The sequence below is a fragment of the Neopelma chrysocephalum genome, unplaced genomic scaffold, assembly GCF_003984885.1.
Source record: "Neopelma chrysocephalum unplaced genomic scaffold, ASM398488v2 Primary Assembly neopelma1_100, whole genome shotgun sequence".
NCBI classification, from domain to species: domain Eukaryota; kingdom Metazoa; phylum Chordata; class Aves; order Passeriformes; family Pipridae; genus Neopelma; species Neopelma chrysocephalum.
Window position 1 is genome coordinate 3251042 of NW_020897763.1, and position 11847 is coordinate 3262888.

The following is an 11847-nucleotide window of genomic DNA, read 5'->3' on the forward strand; positions in this document are numbered from 1 at the left end:
GGCCCCAAGGACGCTGCAAGGGCAGAGGTGACCCCAAGGAGGGACCAGCCACCGGCCCAGGCTGCTCCATCCACTTGTTCCCAGAAAATCCTTGGAGTGGTTGTCCTGCACCACTATCTCACACTGTAATTAGAGCTTTGGGGAGCCCAGTTGTACCCCAGCCCTGCCCCTCCCCACCCAGCAGTAGAGGCAGGGACAGTCCCACTCCCACCCCAGGCAGCTTGTCCCTGTCTCCACAGGGAGGGCAGCGGAGCCGTCTGGGATCTCTCGGCACCTCTGGAATCTGAGCAGGCACAGAGACACAAACAGGGTGGCTCAGCTGTGCCAAGAACAACTGGAAATCCAGCCCGTGGACACTGTTCCCCACGAGGAAAAGGCTGTGCAAAGGAGAGGAGAAGGCTCTGGGTGGATGGAGAGGGGGGTGAGCTGCATCACCAGGGGAGGAGCTCCCCGGCTGCAGAAGAAACAACATCCTGGCTGACACAGCTCCCTGTTGGGCACAGCAGCCCCAGGGAGGGCCTGTCGTCACAGCAGGACTCTCCAGAGCCTTTGGCAGCAGGGATTTGCAGCCACATTCCTTAGAAAACAAAAGGGTTGGAAAAACAGCGAGGACAATAACTCACTTTTCCCTTCCTGTGCTGAGGCCACGCCGAGGGAATTACACACAGGGCTCTGGAGAAACCTTCCTGACAGCTGGGAAAGCACAGCTGGGTCTGTGGGCAGAGACAGGGCACAGGGGCAGAGGTGCCAGGCAAGGACTGAGCCCCTTTGCTCGAGCAGGATGTGTCCTGCTGCTTCCCTTCCCAGCCAGCCCCATCCTGGCTGGACACAGAGGGCTCAGCAGCTCCCCCTGACCTGCACAGGGCACCCCAAGGCCTGAAGTGTCCTCAATCCAGCTACCCCCAAAACCAGCCCACAAAGTCAGGTGCCGTTTATCCCCCCAATTCCCAGGAGGTCACCTGAGCTCCAGGAGAGCAGAACACCCTGCCTGGGGCAGGTCAGTGGTTTGTGAAGGAGCCAGAGGTTGAAGTGGGATGTCCCCCCAAAACTGGGATTCCAGACCACCCAGTCACACACCCCCAGCAGCTCCAGTACCCATGGGCCCCTGTGTCAGGGCTGGGACCTGCCCACACTGTGTCTGCTCACCCTGAGCAGGCTTGGGTCTGGATGCAAACTCCTGTTGGTGACCCATGATTTGGAAGCCGAGAATGTGGTTAAATTGCTGCCCAAAAGGGTGGATCACCAGCATTTGGGAAATCTGGATCTCAGCCCTGGGGATACCACGGCAGGGTCCAACAGGAATTCCAGCTCACGGGCTTTTGTGACCTCCAGGACGGGGTTCTGGGGACATCCATCGAGGGTTTCCACTCTGTTCAGCCTCTTGGAGGATCAAAAGCAAACCAGATCCCTGCTACCCATCCCAAGGTCCCCATCCCATTCCTCCCAGCTGGCTGGAACACTCTCCATAGGGCTGATCCTGCTGCTCCAGGTTTGCTCCAGCTCACTGTTCCTCAGTTTCCTGCTGCACAGGGAGGTTCACTTCCCATTCTGGGAGCACCTGGAGACTTGTGAGCCTGGAAAGGTGCATTTCCAATGAGGGGAAGGAGCTGGGAATGTTGCTGTGAGGCAGCTCCTGCCAGAAAGAGGATGGATGCTGGGAACATTGCACAAGAGGGGAAGGGAGGGGAAAATCGCCTTCCAGCTTCCCTGGAGCGACAGCCACAGGAAAACACAGAGCCCAGGACTGTTTTCTTCTGGTCCCTGCAGAGGGGCCTTTCTCAGCCTGGATCGTGGACACTGGGGATGGAAATGGCCCAGTGGAGCAGGGAAACATTCCCATGTGCCCCATTAGTCGTGGCTGACAGGGCTCCTGGGATCTCCACTCCCCCCTGTGCCTGCAGCTCTCCCCGAGATAACCAGCTCAGATTGGCCTCCCGCACATGCCCTTGAAATCTGCGGAGGCTGGAAGAGTAAACAGACCTTAAAAGGGTCTCAAATTCCAGCCTTCCACTCCCTCTTCTCAGGAGTGCTCCTGAGGGGAGCAGCTTTTCACAGAGACCGGGCAGCTGGAGGCCTCTTGGTCACACAAAGCAGCTAAGAATAACCTGCCACCCCTGAGCCTGCCTGCTCCAGAGCCCAGGAGGGCCCTTCCTTGGCGTCTGTCCACACTTGTCAGCCATAAATGGCTGTTTTCCCTCTTTCTAGCAAGGCCACATTGTGCTCCCACTGTTGTGCTCCCCCACTAGAAATTCCAGCTCTTGGAGCTGCCAGCGCTTGAGATCTCGGCACAAGTCTCCTCATGTTTGGAGCTTTTCTTGCCCTCCTGCGAGGGGTGAGACTTTAATTAAGGAAAGGTTATTGCTGAGCAGAAAACTGAAAACAGGGACTGGCTCTGCAGATCCACACTCAGGTCTGAAGCACAGGAGTCAGCTGGAGAACTGACACATCCTTCCACTGCAAACCAAACACTCCAAGGACGTTTTTTCACATCAGCACCATTTTGTTGGGAAGGTTTCTCGGAACCAGGCTGGAATTTCTCCCCAAACAGCAAAGGGAGGAAGGCAGCAAGTGAGCCTCTGCCTAGAGTCACCCATGGTGACCTGTGGGGTGACAGCTCTCCACGTCAGTCCCTTCTTCTGGGGTGTCCCACCTGGACCTGGATCACTCCCACACAGAATCTCAGGTTCTGTCTCCTTCAGAACTAAAACAAGACAAAAAAAACCTCCCCCCCCCTTTTTTTTTTTTTTGCAAGAAGGAAGAAAAATAAAAAGAGTTCTTCTCCAGCCAGCTTTTTCCCAGCAGGAGCAGAACAAGGGTGTCCACTTCAAAGGTGTCACCTGAGACACACCTAAGCTGAGGCCTTTAGAGGCATCTGAGTGCTTCAGAGACATGTAAGCAAGTAAATCATCTGAAGGGCCACCTTGGACTCTATAAATGCCCCTGGGTATGCGAAAAATTGGCCACAATTACTCTGTGGGGTGCTTACCTGACATAATTGTCTTAATTACACGGGGCTGCCTAATGACACTTTATGCAGCTTTAACTATGCAAAGAAAGGCATCACACGTGGGACAGAAAAGGTTCTGACCACACCAAGGCCAACGTGAGAAAACCAGCAGCCTTCCTGATGGACCCACTTTGCCTCCTGCTCTCTGACCCTGCTCAGCAGGTTCCCAGATAAGATGAAAGCCCTGGGTGTGATCCCAGTGATGGCAAAACGCTCCTGGATGGGGCTGGGGATACAGGAACTCTCCAGCTGAGCAGCACTGGGACTGTCCTTCAGCTGGGGCTGTTCCTGCCAGGGTGGGATCTGCTCCCAGGTGACTCCCTCCTCCTCCTCCTCCTCCTCCTCCTCCCAGCCCTGGAACCTCGGGAGCCGGATTTTGTCCCCGTTTCTTTGGTTTGCCACGTAGGCCCAGAGCAGAGCGCGTGTGTCTTATCTCACAGCCACCCCCACATGAAAGGGGGAACTTTGCAGCCACGTCAGAGCTGCAGGGGAGGCAGGGAGAGCACGGCCCTGCCAGGTAGGTAGGACGTGTGTGCCGGGGGAAGGTGCCCGGCCAGGGATTCTGCGTCTGGCTTGGGGTTTTCCCAGGAGCTGAGGAGCAGTCAGGTGGGGGTTTGACTTCAACCTGTCTTGTTGTAAACACCTGAGCAAATACATAACCTGCTCTGAATAACACACCACTGTCAGCATGCTCTGATTTGATGCCCCCCCTTTTTTTTTTTAATCCCCCTTTTCCAGGCATTTCCAAGCCCCAGACTGAAGGTGTGGTGTGAAGTGGTTCTGCTTTGCTACTCCAGCTCTTTTTTCTCCACACACACGGCCTGCTGGATCCCCCAAAAGTGCCCCAGTTCGGGCTCTGCCTCGGGACATGAAACTCCCAAGTTTTGTGGAAGGCAAACGACCCTTTCCACTTCCAAAAAGCGACACAGAGAGGGTGGGATGGGGGAGCGCCGTTGGAGAAGCAAATCCAAATATAACTCTGGAAAAGCATTCCACTCCAATTAATTATTAGCAGCGAAACAACGTTTTCAAAAGAGAAAGGAAAATATTGTGCTGAGCTGAGGGAAAAAAAAAAAATAAAAGAGGGAGGTCTGCCAGTCCTGGAGTGTGTTTATCCCGGGGGTTGTTTAAGCCCTTAGTGCTGAGTTACTGACAGAGCCCAGCTGTTCCCGAATCTCAGCCCTCCCCTGTGCTCTCCAGTGGACTCTGCTCTCGCCTGCACCCAAAAAAGGGCCGCGTTTCCCTTCCCGGCCCTGCCTGACGTGGCTGTTCCCTGCACGTCAGCAGGCCCAGCTCCTCAGCAGGAAGCTGGCGAGAGCTTCTGCAAAAACAAGTGACGTAGGAGCAGCCACAGAGCGCAGCAAAAGCCTCCCACGAGGGCAGGGGGAGCGGGGCTGGGGAGCAGAGCTGCTTCCAAAGATGGAGATCCCTCCGTGATGTCCCTCCAGGAGCTCCAGGGGTGCTGGGGAGGGGGGGGCACAGGCTGGTTTTCCAGTTTTTATGGAGATTGGCTCTTGGTGGGAAGCACGTTCAGGGTGCCGGGATGCCTGGAAGAGGGAATGCATCCAGCCTGGAAGGGAGGGAGGAAGGGAAGGGAGGCACAGAGGGCAGCTCTGCTCAGGGCATCCCAGTCCAGGGCACCTTCCCTCAGGGATAATGGGGATTGTCGGGGTGGGATGGGTGGGAAAAACAGGTCATGTTCCATGTCCCAGCCATGGATGGGACAAGGGGGTGTTCACTCCCCTGTGGGTAAAATAAAGGGTCAGCAAACTAAAGGGGGGCCCCTTCACACCCCCACCCCCGGGTCTGCCCCGCGAGGAGGAATTATGGCTGCTACAAGAAATTGTAATATGAACACTTTTACTTCCACTTCCCTCTCTCCCCCCCGAGCCCTGGCAGCCTCTCAGGGCTCTCTCAGCCCCAGGAGAGTCCCCACAGTGACAGCCAGGAATACAGGATTAAACCCAGGGCAATGCCCCCAGTGCAGCTTCCCCACTCCCCCATCAGCCGAGCTGGGTTCACACGCTGTTCCCAGTGTTCCCTCCCTGCAGCACAGCCCTGGGCCAGCAGTAATTGGGAGTTTCTTTGATGAATTTTCCCTTTTATTGCTTTCAAGTTCACAGCAGTTCTCAACCTAAACGGGTTTTCTCCCATGCCTGCAATATTCAGAATTATTGGCTGAATCCGCTCGGGGTGACACATCAAATCACACACTGCTTTGGGGTGGAAGGGACCTGAAGGATCATCAGCTTGTTCCAACTCCCTGTCCCAGGACAGCAACCTCCTGTATCCAGGAGCTCTTGGAAGGAAAGGCTCTTTCAAAGGTGCTGCTGCACCTTCCCCAGCTCCATTCCCATCCCTGGATATGCCCCAGCACCTCAATGTCTTTCCTGGAGCGAGGGGCCCAGAGCTGGACACAGGAATCAAAGTGTGGAATTTCGTGGCCCCATAAACTCCACACCCTTTTAAAAGCCATAATCTGCCAACCCTCTCCCTGGATCTCGAGACACACTCAAATATTCCCAATTTCTGAGTTCATCCCTGAGGTTCCTTCGTTTCCATGAAGGTTTTTAGGCTTCTGCTGCACTGACCTGAGGGAATGGGATATACAGGCAAAGGATCTTGTTCCCTTGCTGCCCCAGAAACTCTGAATGGGAAAAAGGGCGGAGGTGCTTGGGGAGATAAACCCCATCCAGCGAGATTGGGAAACAAAAACTGTGCTTGCAAAACGAGGCCAGTGGCTGCTGGAGTGTGGGGACAGAGATAAGGTCTCTGCTCAGAATTGAGGCCACGTCTCACCCCGTTCAGGAAAGCTGAACTGGGGGGTCAGCCTGACTTCTGGGCTATTTTAAGCCCTGTGGGTTGAAGGGCACCTGGAGCTGCTGCTTCAGGGCCGAATGTTTAATTTAAAGGCTATTTGGTTGCTCGGACTTCCAGGGCTCGAAATGCTATTGAATTATTTTAAAGACCTTTATTGTGAGGAAGCAAGGGCGTCTGTGGGTGTGAGTGAGAGGAGCTCGTGCCCTGGGGAGGGGGTGTGAGGGTCCACATCCGTTTTTAGGCCCCTAAATTTTGTTTTCCCGGTTCCCTGGTTCGTTGGAGGCACAGGATCAGCTGCTCCCCCTCCCTGCCTGGGTTGTCTCAGCAACAGTTGCCTCAGTACTCCTGTTGTGTCCTGTAAATGTTTAATGGGAAGCTTATCTCTCTTACCTCCCCAGATGGCTCAGGTTATTGAGCTTGTGAACACGGATTAATTGGAAATGGGCAGATGCTGGCTAACCAGAAAAAGAGCTTAGTAAGTAATTAGATGAGCTGGGACGGTGGTGTGGGGGCAGAGCATCCTCTGAAGGGTTCAGAGGGAAAAGGACAGGGCTGAAAGGAAGTTCCTGTTCCCTGCTCTGAGGTCCTGGCAAGGACCAGAGCTCCTGAGCACTGGATGAAATGCAGGACAGTGTCCCAGCATCCGTGTCCAGCCCAGTGGCAGCCACAGTTCAGTGAAGGATTAGCCCCCAGCACTCCCAGCTTGTCTCAGCTCCCAATCCGGGGCATCTGGTTCTTTCCTGACAGATAATGGGGATTGTCGGGGTGAGATGGATGGGGGAAAACAGGTCATGTTCCATGTTCCATGGCTGAACCTGCCCCTTTGGAACCCTGGCTGCAGGGAGTTGGAGATCTGCGTGCTCAGGGCTGACATTTTCCTAAGTAATAGATTGTATTAGTTCAGGCTGTAATATGCGTTACCAATCTTAAGTGGATTTTTGAAGATTAAATGCTTTAATAAATCCAATTTTTGAAAGATCAGACTATGGAAAAAAAATTCGTGGAACATCCACAAAAATAACGAACCATCCAGAGCAGCTGAAAGGAAGCTCCAGTTATCCATGTGGCATTTCCTGAGCTAAAATAACACCCCTGTGCAGTCCATCCATGCACATCTAACCTTTCTGCAGCCCCTTGTGCCCACCTGCACCCACCTCTGCTGGGGCACAGATGTTTATATTATTTGTGGATCTGTCTCAGGTGAACACAGGAGCCTTTCCAAGGCCTGTTCTCACCTGCCAACAGACCAGGAAGTGATGTAGGGACTAACACTTGGATGCAGGACTAGGTGGGAGGATCTGCAGCCCATTCCCAGGCAGACAGAGCAGCCTGAGCCCTGGAGTTCACCAGCACAGGGAGCTGGGGGACGCGTTGCCTCCACCCTGAGCACCAGGGAACGTCAGGGAGATGCCTGCAGTGCAGAGTCAAGGTCTATTTGGGGAACAGGATGGTCAGAAATCAAGTTTGAGCGTTTCACAACATCAGAGAAGCTTGAGATTCGTTTACAGAGCCTAATTATAGCAGTTTAGTGCCAAGAGAGAAAGAGGAAGGATGAAAGATGTGCTGCGAGGAAAGAATATACAATGGGCATTGCATCAAATCCTCATGAAAAAAAACTCTTCCAAGTCCCTATAAAATATCCCTGGGGACAAAAGGTGAGCTAACTACACTCCAGAAGTAGAGGGGTGGGAAATGGCTGCAGCATTTCGTAATCAGAGTGAGTCAGATGGTATTTCTGGGAATGTGCATGCAGGAGGCAGGAATCTCCCCGGGGAGCAGGGAATGGTTGGTATCTGAAAATCAGCACTTCTTTAGTTCCACTCAATGAGCTGTGGAGAGGAGGGAAACCAAATGCCAGAGGAAGACGGGTGTGAAGCAGAGCAGACCCAGCCGTTGGAACAAGGAGTTGGGGCTGGGGAAAACAGCTTAAAAATAGAGACCTTTCAACAAAGGACCTGGCGTGGTGAGAATCAGAGAGAGATGGGTCCCTCCTGGCTGCCCTGAACGGTGTCTGCCTGGAGCCTCCTGGCCAAGACCTGTTGTCTTTAGGAGGAGGGAATTTGAGGAGCTTTAAGGCTTTCTTGCCATGAATCTGAACGAAACCAGATGCCAGAGATTTGCTGGATAGAACGTGCTGGCGGCGGAGTCCCCACCCCTGGAGGTGTCCAGGGAACGACTGGATGTGGCCCTCAGTGCCCTGGGCTGGGTGACAAGGTGGGCATCGGGCACAGGGTGGACTCGATGGCCCTGGAGGTCTTTTCCAGCCTAAATGATTCCCTGGCTCTGTGTTACAGGGCAGGTAACGGAGCTGGATCTTCAGCCAGGGCTTCCCATGGGATGGATCTCACGGCAGCTGCAACCCGCGCCCTGCAGCCACACCAAACGATCTGTTTTGAGAGAAATTTGGCCCAGGCCACCTCCCAGACCCCTCTGAAAGCCCTTTACGAGGCAGCTGAGCAGATGGTGTTCCAGCCACCTCCCTGCACGGCTCCTGTTACACCATCAGCTCCATCAGCTCCGTGTGCTGGTGGACACGTGTGGGGGTTCCATGGCTGGGAGGTGGGAGAGAACCTTTTCCTGGCCCCATTTACAGGCACTGGATTGCAGTGGCAGCAGCTCCAGGGAGTGCACACAGAGCAGGCTGGACGTGGGCCAGCTCTGCACATATTTGGCCGCTGACACTGTGGTTGTATTTCCCTCGTTCTGTCACACTCCTGGAGAGGGGACAGTTTATCTAAGAAGGTCAGTGGTCCCCAAGTACAGCTCAGTTATTAAAAGCTGTTAAGCCATTGAGAGACTGGCAATATCACCACAGGAGGCCCAGACAGGCCTCTTTAACCAGGCTCCATGATTAAATGATGCTCCATGCATCCCTAATCAAGTTTTGGCTTGCATGGCCTGTTCCTTCCCCTGCATGTCCAGCTCAGCTCCAATTAGTTTGTATCTTTAAACTGACCCCTCAAGTCCATTTTCCTGCGGTAAATATTTATTGTGCTGGTAAGGAAAGGCAGAAGAGACAGAAACTGAGCTTAAATTCTTGGTTAGATAGATGAGCAGGTGACTTAAACACTTGAGATGGCCAAAAAGGATGGATTTATCAAAGTGCTCCATTTCTACATGAAAGTGCTAAAAAATTCCTCTTAATCCCAGATCTCTATTTGAGATTAAACAAAGACCAACAAGAACTGAGCTTTCTGCCCTGCAGTCACATTTCCTCTGGAAATGTTAGCTGAAGACTCCTAGAAAATCGCTCCATCCACAGGGCTGCGAAGAGTGGGCAACATTGACACCTGCTGTTGGAGCTTTTAATTGCTGCTGTTCCCAGGCACAGCCCACAGGATTGTTGGGAAGCGAGAACATGGAAATAGTCGGGATGAGACGAGTTAAAACAGAGAGAATTGTTGCTTTTGCAGGAAGCTTTATTTAATCATTCATATTGTGTGCAATTAGATCAGAGGGGTCTGTGGGTGGGAACAGGATTGGGATCTTCATGGCCAGTCCCCTGAATTGCTGCTTCCACATTAGGAGCTACAGGGACTTGAGGACTGGACCGTTCACGGGTCTTGCAGCCTGAAAAGAAAGCAGGAAGCAGTTTGCCTTTGGGAAGGGGTTCTGTTTGGAAGGGACCCTCCTCCCTGCCCTCTCTCCGTGGCCCCAGGGCGTTCCGAGCACCCCCTGCCCTTTGGAGGTGCTGGAGGGGCACCAAGGCCATGTTCCTGCCGGGACTCACCGCTGCTCACAGACCAAGGCCCTTCTTCAGGGTGGAGATCAGGGGGTATTTGCCTTCGTGGCAGAAAGTGCCAGTGAAGTCATCCAGGTCGATGGTCCAAACCATGGCCCCTCCAAAGTTGTTCTGCTTCAGCCAGTCGACCTGTTTGGGGCGGGGCAGAAATCCCAATCAACCCGGGAGCTGCAGGAGCCTCCTGCCTCCTCCCCAGCACAGCCCCACGTCCCACCAGACCTTCAGGCTGAAGCTCTTCGTGTTGTCGTAGCCAATCCACTCGTTGCCCTTGTAGGCGTAGGGCACGTCCTCGGGGGCATCCCAAGCCTGGGTGGCTCCGGTGTTCAGGAACGAGCAGATCTAGGGAAGAAGGGCAGAGCGGGGACAAGTCAGTGAGTGACCTGCCAGAAAAGGGCCCGTGCAATGTTGGCTGGGGTCAGAACTCCTGGCTGGGAAGGCAGAGGATGGTTGTTGTGCTGCTCTGGGGGTCTGCAGGCGAGGGCCACACGTACCTCATAGTAAGCCAGAAGCCCGGCCTCCCTGGTGTAGGGTCCTGCTGGCCCAGGGCCAGAGGATGGGGCCCCAATCCCGGTGTTGGAGGGGTTTTGCAGGGTGAAGGTCTTTCCATAGGTCGGGAAGCCAACCAGGAGCTTCTGAGCTGGGGCACCGTTGTTCTTCCAGTAGTTCATGGCGTATTCCTGTAAAAACCCCACGGTTCAAGTCAGTGCCAGGCTTTGTTGGCAGGAAGAGGACCTCAGTGACAGAGACTCCTCAAATGTCCTCACCACACTGAGGGTGCTGCCGCTGCTGAACAGGGGGCTGTTCTCGCCGGTGGAGCCGTCCCAGGGGCCGTGGAAGTCGTAGGTCATCACGTGGATGTAGTCCAGGTACCTGTGGAGAGCATTGGCTCCGTCCTGACCCGCTCAGGCACCAGAGCTGACGGTTCCTCCAGCACTGGCCGGTCACCCCCTGTCCCAGCCCGGCCACAGCCCCAATTCCTGCACATCTGGGTCCCTCAGGGGCTCTTTGGAGCTTTGACAATCCAGTCCCACAAGTGATCCCAGAGTTTGCTACTCACTTGCCCAGCTCAGCAATCTCGTAGCCAGCCTGGATGGTGGAAAGTCCTCCAGCCACGGCCGCGGTGACCATGAGACGGGGCTGGTTGGTCTGTTGGGCTTCCTGCTGAAAGGCTGCCAGCAATTCCTGAGGGATTCCAAGGAACAGGGCTCAGCCAGGGGCTCTGGGCTCAGGCTTTGCCTCTGCCCGGGGCTCTGGCCAGAGCTGTGCCGAGCAGAGGCCTTGAGCAAACCCACCTTAACCAGGGTGGTGAAGAGCCCCTTGTCCTGGGCTGGGCTGCCCCTGGAGCCGGGGTATTCCCAGTCCAGGTCCAGCCCATCGAATCCATACTGGCGCAGGAATTTGACAACGGAATTGATGAAGGTCTGGCGGTTCTGGGGGGTGGAAACCATCGTAGTGAACCTGGGCAAGCAGAGCAGGAGAGAGTTGGGGTTAGACTGGAGCCTCCTTCCATTCTCCCTCCCTTTCCAGGGCACCATTACTGGAAAGAGATAGTTTGAACTTACTTTTGGGTGCCGAAATTCCATCCTCCAATGGCCAGCAGGGTCTTCAGGTTTCTGTTCCTGCAAAGGAAGGGACAGCAACCTGTGTTACTGCAAGGCTTTGGTGGAGCTTGTGTCCTTTTGGTGGGAAGTGTGAACAGCAGGTCCCCAACACCCTGAGCCACCGTCCCCGTGCTCAGAGGAGAGGGGATGTCCCCTGCCCTGCCCTGGCCCAGAGGGAGAACAAGCCCTGCCCCCTGCTCCCAGCACATACTGGTTCTTCAGGCCGTTGAAGGATTTGTAGAGGGTCTCGTCGTTCCATTCATAGGTGGTGATCTCGTTGTTGTTCATCCCGGCGAAGGCGTAGATCAGGTGGCTGCACAGGTTGGGGTCGATGTTGTCGGGGGTGTATTTCCCCTCCCCAGGCCTGTACTGGGCCCAGTTGGTGAAGTAACATGTCAGCACGTAGGCAGTGCCTGTGGGGAGACACACGAGCTGGGGGGGCTGCCTGCTGCTCCTCACACACCAGAGGCTTCAGCCGGAGCAGCAGGAGCAGATCTGCTGGCGAGGACTGGGCAGAGTTTCCTTGTGGGCTCAGGAGCTCAGGGCAAGGGCAGCGGGGTTGCTCCTCCCTCACACACTGCCCAGCTCTCCGGGACACCCATGGATTTGTTTCCTTCCTCCTTTCTCTCAGGGGACGGGTCGGTCTCGGGGCCTCTGGTGCCCTAAAACTCCCGGCT

The 11847-nt window shown here is 54.8% G+C and overlaps 2 protein-coding genes across 5 annotated transcripts in view; one reads left to right on the plus strand and one right to left on the minus strand.

Moving 5' to 3' along the window:
• Positions 1-6156: 6156 nt before the first annotated feature.
• LOC113973279 (acidic mammalian chitinase-like) overlaps positions 6157-11847 on the plus strand; it is a 13351-nt gene continuing 7660 nt past the window's right edge. For both annotated transcript variants that reach the window (XM_027695183.1, XM_027695184.1), the window contains exon 1: positions 6157-6302. The gene's annotated coding sequence lies outside the window, so the exon portion shown is untranslated. The remainder of the gene's footprint in view (positions 6303-11847) is intronic.
• LOC113973286 (acidic mammalian chitinase-like) overlaps positions 9229-11847 on the minus strand; it is a 12826-nt gene continuing 10207 nt past the window's right edge. For all 3 annotated transcript variants that reach the window (XM_027695216.1, XM_027695213.1, XM_027695214.1), the window contains exons 2-8: positions 10862-11027; positions 10627-10751; positions 10334-10439; positions 10061-10246; positions 9789-9908; positions 9558-9698; positions 9229-9397 (exon numbers count right to left, since the gene is read on the minus strand). In XM_027695216.1, the coding sequence (XP_027551017.1) occupies positions 9564-9698; positions 9789-9908; positions 10061-10246; positions 10334-10439; positions 10627-10751; positions 10862-11017 (828 nt within the window). In that variant the 5' untranslated portion in view covers positions 11018-11027 and the 3' untranslated portion in view covers positions 9229-9397; positions 9558-9563. The remainder of the gene's footprint in view (positions 9398-9557; positions 9699-9788; positions 9909-10060; positions 10247-10333; positions 10440-10626; positions 10752-10861; positions 11028-11847) is intronic.